The sequence below is a fragment of the Pan troglodytes genome, chromosome Y (assembly GCF_028858775.2).
Source record: "Pan troglodytes isolate AG18354 chromosome Y, NHGRI_mPanTro3-v2.0_pri, whole genome shotgun sequence".
Taxonomy (NCBI): Eukaryota; Metazoa; Chordata; class Mammalia; order Primates; family Hominidae; genus Pan; species Pan troglodytes.
Genome location: NC_072422.2, coordinates 6,670,407 through 6,692,956, shown reverse-complemented (window position 1 = coordinate 6,692,956; position 22,550 = coordinate 6,670,407). Strand labels below are relative to the sequence as shown.

Here is a 22,550-nt window from a genome sequence, read left to right as displayed (position 1 = left end):
CTTAATTTCAACAGGATTACTCAAGAAAAATAACGTTAATCGTATTAAATAATGTTGATGTATTCCCTTTAATTGTTGATTATTTCAAATGTACGTAAAATAGTAAATGGCACTGTACAATGTAGTTTCATGAAGCATTCTTTATAGTTTTCATAAAATTGACAGTCTCCATGGAATATTTTAAGACTGAGGAAGTTCCATATATCATTTTATTGTACTTCCACTTTATTACTTCTTGCATGTCATAACTGATGGATATAAAACTATGTATATTTACAAACATGAAAAACATGGATTTTTGTTTACGTTTTCTAGTGAGACAAAGTTTCCAATACTTATACCTATTTAGGAAAATTTTTACAAACCCAAAGTTCTAATCTGTCTTTTCTTTGAAGTTTCATATTTCAGTCTAGGTATGTAATGGAATTGGCTGGGATCATTCTTTGATTTCACTGTTATTTGTGAGTTTCTGATATGCTTTTAGGAATGTATAGAGTTTCAAGCTTGCTTTCTTCTTCTTCATCTACCTTTGGACCTGTATATGCGATGTCTGCAGTAATGTGCAGTGCTATCTGACATACGGTTGCTGAAAGATACAAGCATATATGCAATTCTTTGTTTCAGTGAATCTTTAGGAACAGACAAGTAACCTGAGACATAATTATGGTATGAATGTAAGCAAGCAGTTTATCATAGAGGTACAATAAGGGTGAAAATAAATGTAAAAATACATGCCTCATCCAAAACATGAGGTAGTCCAAATGAAAAATTTAAGTTGGCGTAAAGAACACTTTAAAAGTTCTGATTCTTTCTGGTGAGAGCAAGGAGCTCAGAAACCATGAGAAAGTCCTTCAGAGCTGCATGTTGGATTTGCAGGTCAGGATGGAAAGCCTGGGTCTGGGGGAGGGTGCTACGGTCCTGGTCTGGTTGAGGTCCTTCTGGGGCTCAGGTGTGTCTCAGCGGGAAAGCTGGGAAGGGGAAACGCATGCTTCACCCCGGCTAGAATGCCACCTCTGCCCACCTAGATGAAATTGCCCCTTCACAGCCCTGTTTCTCCTTCTTGGACAGGCAGGTGGAGGAACTCGGCCACCCTGAATACAAGTGGTAGGAAGAAGTTTGCCTTTCATCACAACATTTACTTCGGAAACAAAGTGATGACTAAGGAGTATTGCATTGGCATCCTCCATGAGGAGTAGAGGGGGTAGTACCTCGGAAGCTGGGCCTGGCGTGAGCCTTCCTGACTCGTCTCCCTCCAGGATACAGGGCGACTGGCTCCACTGCAGTCCAGTGGTTCCAGGGTCATGCAAGTGAAAGCCCGAGTTTCCCGCAGGTCACTGCCTGAGCTTCTTCAGCTGGTTGTCTGACTGTGACGGCCCAGGTTACGGCACGATTGCTGAGGTGGGGCAGCTATGGGGCATCAACGCAAAGGACCTTCTTCGACATTCCTTGGCATCGGAGGAATTGGCTTTGAACCAGAACCTGACCTGTCACGGCCAATTTGCCCAGTCCACCAGATCATCAGCCAGGGCCTGTGGCTCTATATTCTGCAGCACTACCCAAGGGAGTTAGGCCCTCAGGGAGGGAGCAGAGAAGAGGCTAGGGAAGCAGCCCAGGGCTGGGGGTTGAGAGGCCTGTGGGTCCTGGAGGTAGGACACACATAGAGAAGCCAAGGCTCAGGGAGGAGACTGCAGTAAGGAAACTCAGGCCATCATGGGCTGGTGGAGAAATGCCCATCAGGGAACTGTGGTACCCACATTTCACGATGGGGGAACCGTAATCTGCTTAATAGGCATAAGCAGCTAAGGTCAATGGGTGGGAAGCCAGGATCAAGGGATAGCTGCCTCATCATCCCTTGCTAGCTACTTCCCTGTCCTGAGGCTTGCTTCTACCTGGGGTTCAGTTTGGGCTCAACCAGGGATCTCTCACCCTCCACACAGATGCCCACCTGAGGCCTGTCTAGGTCTGCGTCCTCCCAGAATGACTCTCCCAGGCCTGCTAAGTACCGTTTGGATGACACCACGCTCCACTGACATGCTTGCTTCCCTCCGCCATCCTCATTCACCCACCAACTCCCCACCCCAAAAAAGGCAGGCCACCGCACAGGGAATCTGGAGGACCACACAGGGCTCACAGGGGAGGAAATGTGAAGAGATGGCAAAACAGAACAGGACATTCTGTGTGTTTCCAGAAGGCAATCTGCCTGGATATTAAGGCCCACCTCAGTATTGGTGAGGACACCCAGTGTCTCTTGGCCCTGAGCATGTGCACACAAACACGCACATTGTCTAAACGGCATTGACATCACTACTACCGGAGGCATCCTCAGATGCTATACAACCCCTGTAAAAATATCAATGACACAATCTTCTTAGAAAAACAATCTGGGAATCCCAAATTTGCTATGAAATGGCAGAAGATCCTGAAAACCCAGAGCAATCCAGTAAAAAGCACAAAGCTGGAGCCACCACACTACCTAACTTCATGATATACTACTACAAAACTTTTTGTACCAAAATACAATAGCACTGGCAGAAAAGCAGAGACTAGAGCTCAGGAAAAACAACAGGAGCCCAGAACTCAGTCACTGCATTTGCAGCTCACCGCCTTTACCCAAAGAAGCAAGAACGCCCAATGCAAAATCAAGTATCTTCTATAAACTAGGTTGGGGAAATCTGAATAGCCACACAAAGGATTTTACAAGTGGATTATTTATCACCAAACTCCAGTGTCAGATCTGAAACGATAAAAATAGCAGAAGAGATCACAAGGAAGAAGCTCCATGGCGTCCGTGTGTGCAATCATGGTCTCAAAGTGACTGCAAGAACACAGTAAACGCCATCAAAAACAGAGATTGGAATCATAGCAAACTAAAGTGCTTCACCACACCATAGAAAACTCAACATACAGAAGGGGCATCCTACAGGATGGGAGCAATGATTGAATAGTCACAGTACAGAAGGAACTCCCAACAACTCAATAGCATGAAAACAAATGGGCGAAGGCTGCGAAGACTCATTTGTGAAACTGAGACATACAGTTGCCCAGAAGACACACTAAAAGGTCCTCAGTATCCCCAATCCATCACGAAAATGCAAATCAAAAACACAATGAGATTTCTTCTCACTTCAGTCAGAATGCATATTATCCGAAAGTCAAACAAAAAAGAAAGAAAAGAAAACCCTAATCTCTGGTGAGGATGCAGAGAAAACGAATTCCCTGCTCACTTTTGGGGAGAATGTAAATTAGTGCTGGCATTAAAGAAGCTTTATGGCTCTTATTTAAGTATAAACAGTCTTCAGAAATCTACAAGTAGAACCACCCACTATATGATCCAGCAAATCAGAATACCCGGGCACGCCCACTAGTACACAGATCAGTATGTTGAAGTGGTGCGTGCACCCATGCAATTATTGCTGCACTCATTACGTTTTTGCTGTAGCCAAAATACGGAAGCAACCTGAGTGTCCCTCCATTGATAAATGGATTTAAAAATGCAGCAAAAACACGTATGCACAATGGAAATATGTTGACTATGGGAATCTGCTGAATGTGTGCATGCCATTCTGTTAAGTGACATAAGCCAGGTATCAGAAAGGAAAATAGCACATGATCTCATTCTTATATGAAATCAAAAAAGCGGACTTCAGAGAAGTAAGACTCCAAAGACTGCGGTGAAGAGGGTGCACTGACGAGATGCTGGATGAAGAACTCATACTTCTAGTTATAAAGGAGGAGTAGGTTAAAAATATTTTCTTCAGCATGCTCACTATAACTAGTGGTAACATATTCTTTCTCTAAAAATATTTGAATACAGTGCATGCCATGTTTTTTCACAACAAAAATGACAACTATGTGAGGTCACACATATGTTGATTGGCTGGATGTATCCAATGCAGAATGTATATGACCTGTTGAACATCACGCCTTAAGTGGTAAATATGTATCATTTCATATGACATTTTTAAATTAAACCTACAATTTTTAAAATGCCTTAACAAAATAAATGCAAATAAAATATTGTATTATAAAGCAGTGCTTTTCTTTTCTAGCAAAGTCTTTTTCATGGCACAGGAAAGAATGCAAGCCTTTTGGTAACTTGAGAAATAAATACATTTGTGTACATGTATATATATAATATATACATGTATATACGTATATAAATGTGCATATATACGTATATACATGCATATACGTATATATGTGTGTATATATGTATTTTTATATATGTGTGTATATATATGAAAATCCCTATGAATGCTGATGATGAGTTGAAAGATAGAAATTCCAGGCACAGAGACTATAGTCCATGAATTGAAACCTTCAGTGCATGTTTCAAAACAAGACGTGAGGAGGAGGAAGAAAAAAGTAAAAAACACAAAGCCATGGCAGGTCCATGGGTTACACCTGTCATCCCAGCACTTTGGTAAGCTGAGGTGGGAGGATTGCCTGCACTCAGGAGTTCCAGATGAGCCTGGGGCAACATGGACCCACATTCAAAAAGTAAGTATTTAGTTAATTGGTACATAGCTTGGAGGGGTGGCATGCATCTGTACTGCCAGGTGTGTGAGAGTCTGAGTTGAGAGGATCACATGGGTGTGTGGTGCCTGGGCTGCAGTGGGCTGAGATCGTGGGGCTGCTGTCCAACCTAGAAGACAGAGTAAGACCCATTCTCGGAAAACAAACAAAAAACAGTCACATTAGGTAAATTAAAACTATGTAGTGTGAGGAGAATCAAAATAAACGAAACATCATCAGAGCCTATGCGATCTGATGAAGGAAACCAGCTTTCACATAATAACAGCCCCAGCTGGGGAGAACAATGAGAAAGGGCAGAGAGAACACTGTAAATAATAACACGCCAAATTCCCCAAATGAGTTAAAAGACATAAAAGTACAAAGAGTGCTTCTTTTCAATTCAATGCCCTTGAATTCAGAATTAGAAAGTAAACCCAGAGAGAGAATAGAAAGATAGACGATACAGATGGAGAGCGTGTGTTGGGGAAGTAAGGGAAGGATGAAAGGAGGGGTGTAAAGGAAGGAAAGGAAAAAAGGAAGGGAGAGAGACTGATAGATGTTCAAAGACACAGATACAAAGTCTACAATGGTTGTAGAGATAGGCACGTGCAAATTGCCGCAGGGAGTGTGGAAAAATATCGGAACCACGGAGACCTAGGTGGAGTCAGAGAAAATATACAAACTCGCACAGAGAAATAAACATACACAACCAGAAACACACACGTGGTAGTTTAAACATGAAAAGACACCAAGTCCCTGTCGGTACAAATCACAGATGTGCTTCCGAGTTACTGAGGCACAATGCAAATTTGTCAGTGCCCTTAGCATCTGTGGCCCACGTGCACGGATATTCAGTGGAAGAAGTGTTACACAGCCTTTATAATTCAGCACGATCTGTGATAATACCAGAAGAAGGGATCTCATGTGAAATCACTAGACTGAATTGCACGTAGGACTCAAGGAAGAAGCCCAGTCTGCTGCATTCACTCGGTGGGGTGGCAATATGGCTGAGCCACCAACCCATGGCACGCCCATCCATTGTAGACAGTTCCTGGTTTGCTGCCTGCCTTGGAAAAAGCTCCTCCCCTACCACCACTTTAAAACAGGCTAGCTCCAAAACCAGTCCTGGCATCCATTTACGGTCATTTTCTTATCTATTTACCTCCTAGAAAAATCATTGCAAGACCCTTTCCTCAACATTTTCCTATGCATTAAATTTGGGGAAACGCATTTTAAGACGACCTCGTTATAGGCAAGTCCCCAGACGTTTCCTAATCTGAGTTGCGCAGAGTGCACACACCAATCTGTTGCCCCATTGCCACTATACGGATACCGTACTGGACCACAGTGTCTTTGACATGCACACAGTAGGATAGAGGGCAGCTTGAGGGGGCCAAAGAGTTCCGACTGTTTTCAGAATAATTTGCTTAGAAAACGTGTTTCTCCTGTGTTTGTGGGTCAGGGGGACGGTAGTCAGGGAGGACAAGACTCCCGCTCCACAGCTTCAGCTGTCTGCATAGGAGCAGGGACAAAACCGGGCGATAGATTTTCAAAGCTCAACTGCTTTGATACCGAGCAGAAGGGGTAGAATGCATACTGAAGGCACCACAACAGATTCAGGAACTTTGACTGTCAAACCCTCTTCCCTGAAACAACATAGCTCTTCTCACAGAAGCTGTGCTGACAAGAGTCTATACGGGACAGGAATGTTAGCACTCTATTAGCGTGTGGTCAACATGGATGCTCATGTTGGAACTCTTTCATCTGGGAACAGGAAAGAAAGTTCTGCCTCCGACACTGAAATCCTCCTGCCCCATCCTTGACAGAGGCAACCCCTTGTCTTGTGCATAGACACAGGTGTTCCTGGGAAGCAGCCTCCCACTCGCGAATGAAAGCTGTATGTTTTGTCCTCCTGTGTGAGGCTTGCAACACATACTCTACAACTATATTTGCTTTACATTCTAAACCTTAGGCAAAGTATGCTGAAGAGGCCACAGAAAATTAAAGGGCCCTGGGCTCCAGAAACAATCTGCAGTGCCAATCACGAGGGAGAATATAGAGACTCACTAGACTTTGCAAGAGCACAAAATGCACTCGTAGTGTTGTTAGCTACATACGTTATGGGCTCCTCACCTAACATAGAATCTTGGAGAAAAGCTTAACCCAACTAAAGATGTAAACATCCACAAGAGTGTCCATATCCAGGGTCATCAAGTGACAAGAGAGTCCCTGGATGGATTCTCCAACAATCTTATATTCCACTAATCCACGCCCTTTCCCCTCACTTCTGTAAGTTTGTCTTTTCCCGTAGTCATCTATGCCAAAAGCGTATCCTGAATGCCTTCCCACATGCCTCTGTCACCTTTCCCACAGTCCCTCCATACACCTTACATGCCCATTTCTTCTCACGTTGATGTTTCAGAAGTCCTGAGAGGCTGATTGTCCCAGAAAAGGATTATGCATTCACCTTTGAAAGAACATGTGGATTCAACACGAAAGCGAACTTTAAGATTTCCATCATCCTGTGCTTATCTATTGTGTATGATGATACTCAAAATGAAGGATTTTGGAGGTCCCAGCAAACTGGGACCTGGAAACCCAGTAACCCCATTCCTTGAACTATCTCTGCTTCCACAGGATGAAGTCAGCCTCCAACTAAGCTGTCTTTTGCTTTTACCTCCCCCACTCTGTCCTGTAGGAAGAATCCCAACACATCCCACACCCATTCACTCTACAACTTTAGAGGCCCAGCTCCAACGCAGACTGGTAATTTCCATGAAGAGAATAAAGCACGTGGATGGATCAATTCATTATCACACCCGAATAAAGTGGATAAACATACACACACACACACAAACACAAAGACACACTCACACACACACACAGACACAGAGTCACACATCCTTGAGAATGTTTATTTTTCATTCCATACAATCCAAATTTACCCCCTCTTCCTGATTTCTGGTGACTCGATCTCTTTTTCCTTTAGTTCCTGTGCATAAGACCATGCTGAGTACTGCCGTCCTGCATACTGTTGTAACTTTTTAGGAGTTCTGCTGTATTAGGTAAAATCTGATGCTCCATCATATTCAACTCAACAACTGGGAGTCCCCTAGAGAAACACAAACTCACGTTAAAACGCATTTTCTCTGAGCCATACCTTGAAATGTTTCAATTGTGGGGCCCGCTGAGAAAAGGATATCCCTTCCCCATTTGTGATCCCTTAAACTTCCTCCTACCACGTGTTACAAACTGTTCTGCGCAATCCCTGCCCCATTCCCAGTATTGTCTGTGAGGGGAGTCAGCTAACAAGATGCACTGTACCCTAAAAGCACACAGAAGTCTGATGGGGCAACAGCTTAAGGAAATCCATCAATCTAAACAGTCCTTTGTGGTTTGGGGCAAGGATGATCAGGACGCACATTCAGGGAGCCCAATCTTATGGGGTTGGTAGGATGACTGCCGGAGGGGTTCACAGCCATGGAATCAAGTGCCACAGACTGAACTGAATGATTTTCAGCTTTACTCCTCATTGATTCTGGAAATGGACGATTCTTCACTGGGCTTAAGACTCCACAGCTATCACCTGCTTTGCGTGAAGTCTCTAATGTGCCTTTTCAGCCCAATGCCATGAACGTCCTGGATTCTGTCACTCTCTGTCTTCCTCTCAAGGAATTTCTACATGTACCAAAGGAGCCTCAATTTCTACATTTCTGAAATGAGCACCCAGGCTCCCTGAATAGGCAGGTGCATCAACCCCCTTATACTAGGCATCAAACAGCTCCAGTCCCAACTAACGGCTCACCTGACGTCTCTGTTCCCTCTTCAGGTGGCTTCATCCTCTTGTAGTATTGCAGGGGATTGCGCCACAGCTCCTTACATAGGATCTGTCAGGGGACTCAATCGGGAAAGGCCTCATCAGGGCTCAGAAAGGTGACCCAAGCAGCTGGGAACACACGGGGTCATTTCTCATGTTTCCCAGTGAGGACTCACCTCAGCAATCTTGTTAGATCCTGCGAAGTTGTGGTCAGAGAACCAGTTGAAGAAGTTAAGGCTGCTGCTGTGGTGTCTGCGGCGATAGGCCTCCACTTCATAATACGGATACCACTCAATTGGAGTGGAATGAGAAGCCCTGTATTCTACAGAGACAGGAGTTTTTGTGGGAAGGGGGCTGGATCACGTCGGCAATGATCCACCCGCCATCTTCCTTCCACTACCCATCCTGGGAGCCACCTGTCACCTGTGATGTTCACCAGATATTCCTTGGTAATCACTTCATTCTGGAAGTAGGGGTTACTCCGAAAGAACAACATGATCTTGCAGAGATGAACAGGATGCTTCTCTTCTTCCACCTGTCAGGACAAGGTGGAGAAAGCTTAAATACGTTTTCGGGTGAGGTGCTCACTCTTGCTTACAGGAATGAATTATTTCCCTTACCCTCCCCCGCTAAACCCTCTAGCCTCAGTCTTCCTGGCCTCACCTCCAGGCTGACCATGTAGCTCAGCATGTCTTCATCTTCGTCAGTGATCAGGGCTGACATCTGGGGGTGGTTTGCAATCTGATTTAGGTCAAAGAGACTTTATACACGATGGAAGGGAAAGCGACGAGCAGCAGGGAAGAAGGCCTAAGCGCACCCAGAGGCTGGGGTAGGGGATTTCTCAGATCTGCTTCCATGTATGATCTCCTTTCACCTCCCCCTCCCCGTAAACTAAGGCCTCCTGTGTTCACAGAGGGTGTATGATTCTGAGGCTGACTGCACTGACATGGGGAGGCGCGATTTGCAGAGACTTGCTGGTGTCTGAGGAGTGGCAGAATCTGCTTAGAGCCGAAGACGCCCAGTCCCAGATCGGACTAGCAAGGGGCAGCAATCACACTCCCTTAAAAATAGCTTGCTTCACCGAAAAACCTCTTCTGGTCTGAACTCGCTTCTGCTCTTCAAAAAGATGCCCCAAACGTCTGCTGCTCGGCATCACCAAGGGTTTCTCTGCCGCTTGCAGGACAATAGTACCCACGCCTGCTGTGGCTTTCCGCAGCCACATTTGTCCGTGGCAACTCCCCTTTGTTCCCCAAAGAGTCACATCGACGCCGAGCTGCCCATCGGTCACTTACACTTCCCCGAGAGCACCTCTCCACTAGAAAGGCCGAAGAAACACTGAGAAGGATACAACATTGGCCCAGAAGCCAGGGACGCTCTGGATGACGGCGCCTCTGCGGTCTAGGTGGGGCTTGCGCCTCCGCTCCATCTTTTCCCGCTGCCGAGAAAAGGCCTTCCTGGCTTGGGCATTAACCGGCTCCAGCTCCACCTGAACGGCCAGCAGCTCCTCCAGTGCAGACTCTGGGGTCATGGGCCCAGGGCCAGGCTGTGCCCGCTGGGCCTCCTCCTGCCGCTCCACGAGGCCCTCCTCCTCCGCCACCACCTCCACCTCCGCCATTATGTCATCCAACAGCAGCACCGCCTCCTCCCCCAAAGCCGCCTGCTCACTCTCCACCCCGGCCGCCCCCTCCTGTACAGCCTCCATCCTGAAGGCGGTGCCCTCCTCGGCACTCGCACGCACCAAGGCCTGTGCTGCCCGACCCACGCCACAGGAACCCTGCCGCAGCCTCTATGGCACCCGGTAGCTCAGCGAGCCCTCAGGGCGCATGCGCCGGGCTTCCAGGCGCCCCCTAAGGGACTGCGCGCGAAGGGCCGAGGGGCCGCACCCAGGCCGACTTCCTCCCGTCGGGGCCAATCAATGGGAGGGCGGTGGGCGTCTCCCTGGGCGGCACAGCCACTGGCGGGCCTGCATCTCCAGCCCCCCACCCCCCGCCTTCCCTGCCCAAGCCTCCTCCGAGAAGCCCTTGGAGCTTGTGCCGGGTAGCTAGGCATCCAGGCACACGCGGGCTGCGTGGCCTTTGGAATTGTGGGCATGGCAGCCCTGTGCCCTGACATCCTCAGTGTGGCAAGCCATGAACATCTCTGTGTGTCACGAACACAGGAAACATCTCTCTTCGTTAGGCAGGCCAGGTAGATGGTACGGAAGTAATACTGCAGATCCAGAGAAAACTCTCTGGTTCCTGGGGCTAGGGCGGCAGGGGTGTCCTGGGGGAAGTGATCGGGGCGGGCACGTGGGAGGAAAGTCGCCTGCCTTATAAAAGATTAATTGTGAGGAGAAAGTTATGCTTCCCATTACTACAAATACACAAGTATGATTTCATCCAAAGCTGAAAGCAGTCAATATAATTTGTTTTTAATGTTTTATTTAAAATCCTTAATTTCAACAGGATTACTCAAGAAAAATAACGTTAATCGTATTAAATAATGTTGATGTATTCCCTTTAATTGTTGATTATTTCAAATGTACGTAAAATAGTAAATGGCACTGTACAATGTAGTTTCATGAAGCATTCTTTATAGTTTTCATAAAATTGACAGTCTCCATGGAATATTTTAAGACTGAGGAAGTTCCATATATCATTTTATTGTACTTCCACTTTATTACTTCTTGCATGTCATAACTGATGGATATAAAACTATGTATATTTACAAACATGAAAAACATGGATTTTTGTTTACGTTTTCTAGTGAGACAAAGTTTCCAATACTTATACCTATTTAGGAAAATTTTTACAAACCCAAAGTTCTAATCTGTCTTTTCTTTGAAGTTTCATATTTCAGTCTAGGTATGTAATGGAATTGGCTGGGATCATTCTTTGATTTCACTGTTATTTGTGAGTTTCTGATATGCTTTTAGGAATGTATAGAGTTTCAAGCTTGCTTTCTTCTTCTTCATCTACCTTTGGACCTGTATATGCGATGTCTGCAGTAATGTGCAGTGCTATCTGACATACGGTTGCTGAAAGATACAAGCATATATGCAATTCTTTGTTTCAGTGAATCTTTAGGAACAGACAAGTAACCTGAGACATAATTATGGTATGAATGTAAGCAAGCAGTTTATCATAGAGGTACAATAAGGGTGAAAATAAATGTAAAAATACATGCCTCATCCAAAACATGAGGTAGTCCAAATGAAAAATTTAAGTTGGCGTAAAGAACACTTTAAAAGTTCTGATTCTTTCTGGTGAGAGCAAGGAGCTCAGAAACCATGAGAAAGTCCTTCAGAGCTGCATGTTGGATTTGCAGGTCAGGATGGAAAGCCTGGGTCTGGGGGAGGGTGCTACGGTCCTGGTCTGGTTGAGGTCCTTCTGGGGCTCAGGTGTGTCTCAGCGGGAAAGCTGGGAAGGGGAAACGCATGCTTCACCCCGGCTAGAATGCCACCTCTGCCCACCTAGATGAAATTGCCCCTTCACAGCCCTGTTTCTCCTTCTTGGACAGGCAGGTGGAGGAACTCGGCCACCCTGAATACAAGTGGTAGGAAGAAGTTTGCCTTTCATCACAACATTTACTTCGGAAACAAAGTGATGACTAAGGAGTATTGCATTGGCATCCTCCATGAGGAGTAGAGGGGGTAGTACCTCGGAAGCTGGGCCTGGCGTGAGCCTTCCTGACTCGTCTCCCTCCAGGATACAGGGCGACTGGCTCCACTGCAGTCCAGTGGTTCCAGGGTCATGCAAGTGAAAGCCCGAGTTTCCCGCAGGTCACTGCCTGAGCTTCTTCAGCTGGTTGTCTGACTGTGACGGCCCAGGTTACGGCACGATTGCTGAGGTGGGGCAGCTATGGGGCATCAACGCAAAGGACCTTCTTCGACATTCCTTGGCATCGGAGGAATTGGCTTTGAACCAGAACCTGACCTGTCACGGCCAATTTGCCCAGTCCACCAGATCATCAGCCAGGGCCTGTGGCTCTATATTCTGCAGCACTACCCAAGGGAGTTAGGCCCTCAGGGAGGGAGCAGAGAAGAGGCTAGGGAAGCAGCCCAGGGCTGGGGGTTGAGAGGCCTGTGGGTCCTGGAGGTAGGACACACATAGAGAAGCCAAGGCTCAGGGAGGAGACTGCAGTAAGGAAACTCAGGCCATCATGGGCTGGTGGAGAAATGCCCATCAGGGAACTGTGGTACCCACATTTCACGATGGGGGAACCGTAATCTGCTTAATAGGCATAAGCAGCTAAGGTCAATGGGTGGGAAGCCAGGATCAAGGGATAGCTGCCTCATCATCCCTTGCTAGCTACTTCCCTGTCCTGAGGCTTGCTTCTACCTGGGGTTCAGTTTGGGCTCAACCAGGGATCTCTCACCCTCCACACAGATGCCCACCTGAGGCCTGTCTAGGTCTGCGTCCTCCCAGAATGACTCTCCCAGGCCTGCTAAGTACCGTTTGGATGACACCACGCTCCACTGACATGCTTGCTTCCCTCCGCCATCCTCATTCACCCACCAACTCCCCACCCCAAAAAAGGCAGGCCACCGCACAGGGAATCTGGAGGACCACACAGGGCTCACAGGGGAGGAAATGTGAAGAGACGGCAAAACAGAACAGGACATTCTGTGTGTTTCCAGAAGGCAATCTGCCTGGATATTAAGGCCCACCTCAGTATTGGTGAGGACACCCAGTGTCTCTTGGCCCTGAGCATGTGCACACAAACACGCACATTGTCTAAACGGCATTGACATCACTACTACCGGAGGCATCCTCAGATGCTATACAACCCCTGTAAAAATATCAATGACACAATCTTCTTAGAAAAACAATCTGGGAATCCCAAATTTGCTATGAAATGGCAGAAGATCCTGAAAACCCAGAGCAATCCAGTAAAAAGCACAAAGCTGGAGCCACCACACTACCTAACTTCATGATATACTACTACAAAACTTTTTGTACCAAAATACAATAGCACTGGCAGAAAAGCAGAGACTAGAGCTCAGGAAAAACAACAGGAGCCCAGAACTCAGTCACTGCATTTGCAGCTCACCGCCTTTACCCAAAGAAGCAAGAACGCCCAATGCAAAATCAAGTATCTTCTATAAACTAGGTTGGGGAAATCTGAATAGCCACACAAAGGATTTTACAAGTGGATTATTTATCACCAAACTCCAGTGTCAGATCTGAAACGATAAAAATAGCAGAAGAGATCACAAGGAAGAAGCTCCATGGCGTCCGTGTGTGCAATGATGGTCTCAAAGTGACTGCAAGAACACAGTAAACGCCATCAAAAACAGAGATTGGAATCATAGCAAACTAAAGTGCTTCACCACACCATAGAAAACTCAACATACAGAAGGGGCATCCTACAGGATGGGAGCAATGATTGAATAGTCACAGTACAGAAGGAACTCCCAACAACTCAATAGCATGAAAACAAATGGGCGAAGGCTGCGAAGACTCATTTGTGAAACTGAGACATACAGTTGCCCAGAAGACACACTAAAAGGTCCTCAGTATCCCCAATCCATCACGAAAATGCAAATCAAAAACACAATGAGATTTCTTCTCACTTCAGTCAGAATGCATATTATCCGAAAGTCAAACAAAAAAGAAAGAAAAGAAAACCCTAATCTCTGGTGAGGATGCAGAGAAAACGAATTCCCTGCTCACTTTTGGGGAGAATGTAAATTAGTGCTGGCATTAAAGAAGCTTTATGGCTCTTATTTAAGTATAAACAGTCTTCAGAAATCTACAAGTAGAACCACCCACTATATGATCCAGCAAATCAGAATACCCGGGCACGCCCACTAGTACACAGATCAGTATGTTGAAGTGGTGCGTGCACCCATGCAATTATTGCTGCACTCATTACGTTTTTGCTGTAGCCAAAATACGGAAGCAACCTGAGTGTCCCTCCATTGATAAATGGATTTAAAAATGCAGCAAAAACACGTATGCGCAATGGAAATATGTTGACTATGGGAATCTGCTGAATGTGTGCATGCCATTCTGTTAAGTGACATAAGCCAGGTATCAGAAAGGAAAATAGCACATGATCTCATTCTTATATGAAATCAAAAAAGCGGACTTCAGAGAAGTAAGACTCCAAAGACTGCGGTGAAGAGGGTGCACTGACGAGATGCTGGATGAAGAACTCATACTTCTAGTTATAAAGGAGGAGTAGGTTAAAAATATTTTCTTCAGCATGCTCACTATAACTAGTGGTAACATATTCTTTCTCTAAAAATATTTGAATACAGTGCATGCCATGTTTTTTCACAACAAAAATGACAACTATGTGAGGTCACACATATGTTGATTGGCTGGATGTATCCAATGCAGAATGTATATGACCTGTTGAACATCACGCCTTAAGTGGTAAATATGTATCATTTCATATGACATTTTTAAATTAAACCTACAATTTTTAAAATGCCTTAACAAAATAAATGCAAATAAAATATTGTATTATAAAGCAGTGCTTTTCTTTTCTAGCAAAGTCTTTTTCATGGCACAGGAAAGAATGCAAGCCTTTTGGTAACTTGAGAAATAAATACATTTGTGTACATGTATATATATAATATATACATGTATATACGTATATAAATGTGCATATATACGTATATACATGCATATACGTATATATGTGTGTATATATGTATTTTTATATATGTGTGTATATATATGAAAATCCCTATGAATGCTGATGATGAGTTGAAAGATAGAAATTCCAGGCACAGAGACTATAGTCCATGAATTGAAACCTTCAGTGCATGTTTCAAAACAAGACGTGAGGAGGAGGAAGAAAAAAGTAAAAAACACAAAGCCATGGCAGGTCCATGGGTTACACCTGTCATCCCAGCACTTTGGTAAGCTGAGGTGGGAGGATTGCCTGCACTCAGGAGTTCCAGATGAGCCTGGGGCAACATGGACCCACATTCAAAAAGTAAGTATTTAGTTAATTGGTACATAGCTTGGAGGGGTGGCATGCATCTGTACTGCCAGGTGTGTGAGAGTCTGAGTTGAGAGGATCACATGGGTGTGTGGTGCCTGGGCTGCAGTGGGCTGAGATCGTGGGGCTGCTGTCCAACCTAGAAGACAGAGTAAGACCCATTCTCGGAAAACAAACAAAAAACAGTCACATTAGGTAAATTAAAACTATGTAGTGTGAGGAGAATCAAAATAAACGAAACATCATCAGAGCCTATGCGATCTGATGAAGGAAACCAGCTTTCACATAATAACAGCCCCAGCTGGGGAGAACAATGAGAAAGGGCAGAGAGAACACTGTAAATAATAACACGCCAAATTCCCCAAATGAGTTAAAAGACATAAAAGTACAAAGAGTGCTTCTTTGCAATTCAATGCCCTTGAATTCAGAATTAGAAAGTAAACCCAGAGAGAGAATAGAAAGATAGACGATACAGATGGAGAGCGTGTGTTGGGGAAGTAAGGGAAGGATGAAAGGAGGGGTGTAAAGGAAGGAAAGGAAAAAAGGAAGGGAGAGAGACTGATAGATGTTCAAAGACACAGATACAAAGTCTACAATGGTTGTAGAGATAGGCACGTGCAAATTGCCGCAGGGAGTGTGGAAAAATATCGGAACCACGGAGACCTAGGTGGAGTCAGAGAAAATATACAAACTCGCACAGAGAAATAAACATACACAACCAGAAACACACACGTGGTAGTTTAAACATGAAAAGACACCAAGTCCCTGTCGGTACAAATCACAGATGTGCTTCCGAGTTACTGAGGCACAATGCAAATTTGTCAGTGCCCTTAGCATCTGTGGCCCACGTGCACGGATATTCAGTGGAAGAAGTGTTACACAGCCTTTATAATTCAGCACGATCTGTGATAATACCAGAAGAAGGGATCTCATGTGAAATCACTAGACTGAATTGCACGTAGGACTCAAGGAAGAAGCCCAGTCTGCTGCATTCACTCGGTGGGGTGGCAATATGGCTGAGCCACCAACCCATGGCACGCCCATCCATTGTAGACAGTTCCTGGTTTGCTGCCTGCCTTGGAAAAAGCTCCTCCCCTACCACCACTTTAAAACAGGCTAGCTCCAAAACCAGTCCTGGCATCCATTTACGGTCATTTTCTTATCTATTTACCTCCTAGAAAAATCATTGCAAGACCCTTTCCTCAACATTTTCCTATGCATTAAATTTGGGGAAACGCATTTTAAGACGACCTCGTTATAGGCAAGTCCCCAGACGTTTCCTAATCTGAGTTGCGCAGAGTGCACACACCAATCTGTTGCCCCATTGCCACTATACGGATACCGTACTGGACCACAGTGTCTTTGACATGCACACAGTAGGATAGAGGGCAGCTTGAGGGGGCCAAAGAGTTCCGACTGTTTTCAGAATAATTTGCTTAGAAAACGTGTTTCTCCTGTGTTTGTGGGTCAGGGGGACGGTAGTCAGGGAGGACAAGACTCCCGCTCCACAGCTTCAGCTGTCTGCATAGGAGCAGGGACAAAACCGGGCGATAGATTTTCAAAGCTCAACTGCTTTGATACCGAGCAGAAGGGGTAGAATGCATACTGAAGGCACCACAACAGATTCAGGAACTTTGACTGTCAAACCCTCTTCCCTGAAACAACATAGCTCTTCTCACAGAAGCTGTGCTGACAAGAGTCTATACGGGACAGGAATGTTAGCACTCTATTAGCGTGTGGTCAACATGGATGCTCATGTTGGAACTCTTTCATCTGGGAACAGGAAAGAAAGTTCTGCCTCCGACACTGAAATCCTCCTGCCCCATCCTTGACAGAGGCAACCCCTTGTCTTGTGCATAGACACAGGTGTTCCTGGGAAGCAGCCTCCCACTCGCGAATGAAAGCTGTATGTTTTGTCCTCCTGTGTGAGGCTTGCAACACATACTCTACAACTATATTTGCTTTACATTCTAAACCTTAGGCAAAGTATGCTGAAGAGGCCACAGAAAATTAAAGGGCCCTGGGCTCCAGAAACAATCTGCAGTGCCAATCACGAGGGAGAATATAGAGACTCACTAGACTTTGCAAGAGCACAAAATGCACTCGTAGTGTTGTTAGCTACATACGTTATGGGCTCCTCACCTAACATAGAATCTTGGAGAAAAGCTTAACCCAACTAAAGATGTAAACATCCACAAGAGTGTCCATATCCAGGGTCATCAAGTGACAAGAGAGTCCCTGGATGGATTCTCCAACAATCTTATATTCCACTAATCCACGCCCTTTCCCCTCACTTCTGTAAGTTTGTCTTTTCCCGTAGTCATCTATGCCAAAAGCGTATCCTGAATGCCTTCCCACATGCCTCTGTCACCTTTCCCACAGTCCCTCCATACACCTTACATGCCCATTTCTTCTCACGTTGATGTTTCAGAAGTCCTGAGAGGCTGATTGTCCCAGAAAAGGATTATGCATTCACCTTTGAAAGAACATGTGGATTCAACACGAAAGCGAACTTTAAGATTTCCATCATCCTGTGCTTATCTATTGTGTATGATGATACTCAAAATGAAGGATTTTGGAGGTCCCAGCAAACTGGGACCTGGAAACCCAGTAACCCCATTCCTTGAACTATCTCTGCTTCCACAGGATGAAGTCAGCCTCCAACTAAGCTGTCTTTTGCTTTTACCTCCCCCACTCTGTCCTGTAGGAAGAATCCCAACACATCCCACACCCATTCACTCTACAACTTTAGAGGCCCAGCTCCAACGCAGACTGGTAATTTCCATGAAGAGAATAAAGCACGTGGATGGATCAATTCATTATCACACCCGAATAAAGTGGATAAACATACACACACACACACAAACACAAAGACACACTCACACACACACACAGACACAGAGTCACACATCCTTGAGAATGTTTATTTTTCATTCCATACAATCCAAATTTACCCCCTCTTCCTGATTTCTGGTGACTCGATCTCTTTTTCCTTTAGTTCCTGTGCATAAGACCATGCTGAGTACTGCCGTCCTGCATACTGTTGTAACTTTTTAGGAGTTCTGCTGTATTAGGTAAAATCTGATGCTCCATCATATTCAACTCAACAACTGGGAGTCCCCTAGAGAAACACAAACTCACGTTAAAACGCATTTTCTCTGAGCCATACCTTGAAATGTTTCAATTGTGGGGCCCGCTGAGAAAAGGATATCCCTTCCCCATTTGTGATCCCTTAAACTTCCTCCTACCACGTGTTACAAACTGTTCTGCGCAATCCCTGCCCCATTCCCAGTATTGTCTGTGAGGGGAGTCAGCTAACAAGATGCACTGTACCCTAAAAGCACACAGAAGTCTGATGGGGCAACAGCTTAAGGAAATCCATCAATCTAAACAGTCCTTTGTGGTTTGGGGCAAGGATGATCAGGACGCACATTCAGGGAGCCCAATCTTATGGGGTTGGTAGGATGACTGCCGGAGGGGTTCACAGCCATGGAATCAAGTGCCACAGACTGAACTGAATGATTTTCAGCTTTACTCCTCATTGATTCTGGAAATGGACGATTCTTCACTGGGCTTAAGACTCCACAGCTATCACCTGCTTTGCGTGAAGTCTCTAATGTGCCTTTTCAGCCCAATGCCATGAACGTCCTGGATTCTGTCACTCTCTGTCTTCCTCTCAAGGAATTTCTACATGTACCAAAGGAGCCTCAATTTCTACATTTCTGAAATGAGCACCCAGGCTCCCTGAATAGGCAGGTGCATCAACCCCCTTATACTAGGCATCAAACAGCTCCAGTCCCAACTAACGGCTCACCTGACGTCTCTGTTCCCTCTTCAGGTGGCTTCATCCTCTTGTAGTATTGCAGGGGATTGCGCCACAGCTCCTTACATAGGATCTGTCAGGGGACTCAATCGGGAAAGGCCTCATCAGGGCTCAGAAAGGTGACCCAAGCAGCTGGGAACACACGGGGTCATTTCTCATGTTTCCCAGTGAGGACTCACCTCAGCAATCTTGTTAGATCCTGCGAAGTTGTGGTCAGAGAACCAGTTGAAGAAGTTAAGGCTGCTGCTGTGGTGTCTGCGGCGATAGGCCTCCACTTCATAATACGGATACCACTCAATTGGAGTGGAATGAGAAGCCCTGTATTCTACAGAGACAGGAGTTTTTGTGGGAAGGGGGCTGGATCACGTCGGCAATGATCCACCCGCCATCTTCCTTCCACTACCCATCCTGGGAGCCACCTGTCACCTGTGATGTTCACCAGATATTCCTTGGTAATCACTTCATTCTGGAAGTAGGGGTTACTCCGAAAGAACAACATGATCTTGCAGAGATGAACAGGATGCTTCTCTTCTTCCACCTGTCAGGACAAGGTGGAGAAAGCTTAAATACGTTTTCGGGTGAGGTGCTCACTCTTGCTTACAGGAATGAATTATTTCCCTTACCCTCCCCCGCTAAACCCTCTAGCCTCAGTCTTCCTGGCCTCACCTCCAGGCTGACCATGTAGCTCAGCATGTCTTCATCTTCGTCAGTGATCAGGGCTGACATCTGGGGGTGGTTTGCAATCTGATTTAGGTCAAAGAGACTTTATACACGATGGAAGGGAAAGCGACGAGCAGCAGGGAAGAAGGCCTAAGCGCACCCAGAGGCTGGGGTAGGGGATTTCTCAGATCTGCTTCCATGTATGATCTCCTTTCACCTCCCCCTCCCCGTAAACTAAGGCCTCCTGTGTTCACAGAGGGTGTATGATTCTGAGGCTGACTGCACTGACATGGGGAGGCGCGATTTGCAGAGACTTGCTGGTGTCTGAGGAGTGGCAGAATCTGCTTAGAGCCGAAGACGCCCAGTCCCAGATCGGACTAGCAAGGGGCAGCAATCACACTCCCTTAAAAATAGCTTGCTTCACCGAAAAACCTCTTCTGGTCTGAACTCGCTTCTGCTCTTCAAAAAGATGCCCCAAACGTCTGCTGCTCGGCATCACCAAGGGTTTCTCTGCCGCTTGCAGGACAATAGTACCCACGCCTGCTGTGGCTTTCCGCAGCCACATTTGTCCGTGGCAACTCCCCTTTGTTCCCCAAAGAGTCACATCGACGCCGAGCTGCCCATCGGTCACTTACACTTCCCCGAGAGCACCTCTCCACTAGAAAGGCCGAAGAAACACTGAGAAGGATACAACATTGGCCCAGAAGCCAGGGACGCTCTGGATGACGGCGCCTCTGCGGTCTAGGTGGGGCTTGCGCCTCCGCTCCATCTTTTCCCGCTGCCGAGAAAAGGCCTTCCTGGCTTGGGCATTAACCGGCTCCAGCTCCACCTGAACGGCCAGCAGCTCCTCCAGTGCAGACTCTGGGGTCATGGGCCCAGGGCCAGGCTGTGCCCGCTGGGCCTCCTCCTGCCGCTCCACGAGGCCCTCCTCCTCCGCCACCACCTCCACCTCCGCCATTATGTCATCCAACAGCAGCACCGCCTCCTCCCCCAAAGCCGCCTGCTCACTCTCCACCCCGGCCGCCCCCTCCTGTACAGCCTCCATCCTGAAGGCGGTGCCCTCCTCGGCACTCGCACGCACCAAGGCCTGTGCTGCCCGACCCACGCCACAGGAACCCTGCCGCAGCCTCTATGGCACCCGGTAGCTCAGCGAGCCCTCAGGGCGCATGCGCCGGGCTTCCAGGCGCCCCCTAAGGGACTGCGCGCGAAGGGCCGAGGGGCCGCACCCAGGCCGACTTCCTCCCGTCGGGGCCAATCAATGGGAGGGCGGTGGGCGTCTCCCTGGGCGGCACAGCCACTGGCGGGCCTGCATCTCCAGCCCCCCACCCCCCGCCTTCCCTGCCCAAGCCTCCTCCGAGAAGCCCTTGGAGCTTGTGCCGGGTAGCTAGGCATCCAGGCACACGCGGGCTGCGTGGCCTTTGGAATTGTGGGCATGGCAGCCCTGTGCCCTGACATCCTCAGTGTGGCAAGCCATGAACATCTCTGTGTGTCACGAACACAGGAAACATCTCTCTTCGTTAGGCAGGCCAGGTAGATGGTACGGAAGTAATACTGCAGATCCAGAGAAAACTCTCTGGTTCCTGGGGCTAGGGCGGCAGGGGTGTCCTGGGGGAAGTGATCGGGGCGGGCACGTGGGAGGAAAGTCGCCTGCCTTATAAAAGATTAATTGTGAGGAGAAAGTTATGCTTCCCATTACTACAAATACACAAGTATGATTTCATCCAAAGCTGAAAGCAGTCAATATAATTTGTTTTTAATGTTTTATTTAAAATCCTTAATTTCAACAGGATTACTCAAGAAAAATAACGTTAATCGTATTAAATAATGTTGATGTATTCCCTTTAATTGTTGATTATTTCAAATGTACGTAAAATAGTAAATGGCACTGTACAATGTAGTTTCATGAAGCATTCTTTATAGTTTTCATAAAATTGACAGTCTCCATGGAATATTTTAAGACTGAGGAAGTTCCATATATCATTTTATTGTACTTCCACTTTATTACTTCTTGCATGTCATAACTGATGGATATAAAACTATGTATATTTACAAACATGAAAAACATGGATTTTTGTTTACGTTTTCTAGTGAGACAAAGTTTCCAATACTTATACCTATTTAGGAAAATTTTTACAAACCCAAAGTTCTAATCTGTCTTTTCTTTGAAGTTTCATATTTCAGTCTAGGTATGTAATGGAATTGGCTGGGATCATTCTTTGATTTCACTGTTATTTGTGAGTTTCTGATATGCTTTTAGGAATGTATAGAGTTTCAAGCTTGCTTTCTTCTTCTTCATCTACCTTTGGACCTGTATATGCGATGTCTGCAGTAATGTGCAGTGCTATCTGACATACGGTTGCTGAAAGATACAAGCATATATGCAATTCTTTGTTTCAGTGAATCTTTAGGAACAGACAAGTAACCTGAGACATAATTATGGTATGAATGTAAGCAAGCAGTTTATCATAGAGGTACAATAAGGGTGAAAATAAATGTAAAAATACATGCCTCATCCAAAACATGAGGTAGTCCAAATGAAAAATTTAAGTTGGCGTAAAGAACACTTTAAAAGTTCTGATTCTTTCTGGTGAGAGCAAGGAGCTCAGAAACCATGAGAAAGTCCTTCAGAGCTGCATGTTGGATTTGCAGGTCAGGATGGAAAGCCTGGGTCTGGGGGAGGGTGCTACGGTCCTGGTCTGGTTGAGGTCCTTCTGGGGCTCAGGTGTGTCTCAGCGGGAAAGCTGGGAAGGGGAAACGCATGCTTCACCCCGGCTAGAATGCCACCTCTGCCCACCTAGA

The 22,550-nt window shown here is 46.2% G+C and overlaps 2 protein-coding genes across 4 annotated transcripts; both read right to left on the bottom strand.

Moving 5' to 3' along the window:
- Window positions 1-7,416: 7,416 nt before the first annotated feature.
- Window positions 7,417-10,159, bottom strand: LOC112207446 (testis-specific Y-encoded protein 3). 2 transcript variants are annotated; one of them, XM_054677304.2, is made up of 6 exons: window positions 9,681-10,159; window positions 8,996-9,073; window positions 8,756-8,867; window positions 8,509-8,654; window positions 8,321-8,402; window positions 7,417-7,627 (listed from the first exon to the last, which is right to left on the bottom strand). In XM_054677304.2, the coding sequence occupies exons 1-6, from the start codon at window positions 10,032-10,034 to the stop codon at window positions 7,605-7,607; spliced, it is 795 nt and encodes a 264-aa protein (XP_054533279.1). In that variant the 5' UTR covers window positions 10,035-10,159; the 3' UTR covers window positions 7,417-7,604. The 2 variants fall into 2 exon arrangements, with proteins under 2 accessions (XP_054533279.1, XP_063661094.1); XM_063805024.1 differs by having other exon boundaries at window positions 8,321-8,413; window positions 9,681-10,157.
- An 8,019-nt stretch (window positions 10,160-18,178) lies between these two features.
- LOC107973386 (testis-specific Y-encoded protein 3) lies at window positions 18,179-20,921 on the bottom strand. 2 transcript variants are annotated; one of them, XM_054677305.2, is made up of 6 exons: window positions 20,443-20,921; window positions 19,758-19,835; window positions 19,518-19,629; window positions 19,271-19,416; window positions 19,083-19,164; window positions 18,179-18,389 (listed from the first exon to the last, which is right to left on the bottom strand). In XM_054677305.2, exons 1-6 carry the CDS (start codon window positions 20,794-20,796, stop codon window positions 18,367-18,369), a joined length of 795 nt encoding a protein of 264 aa, XP_054533280.1. In that variant the 5' UTR covers window positions 20,797-20,921; the 3' UTR covers window positions 18,179-18,366. The 2 variants fall into 2 exon arrangements, with proteins under 2 accessions (XP_054533280.1, XP_063661090.1); XM_063805020.1 differs by having other exon boundaries at window positions 19,083-19,175; window positions 20,443-20,919.
- Between the last annotated feature and the right edge of the window lie 1,629 nt (window positions 20,922-22,550).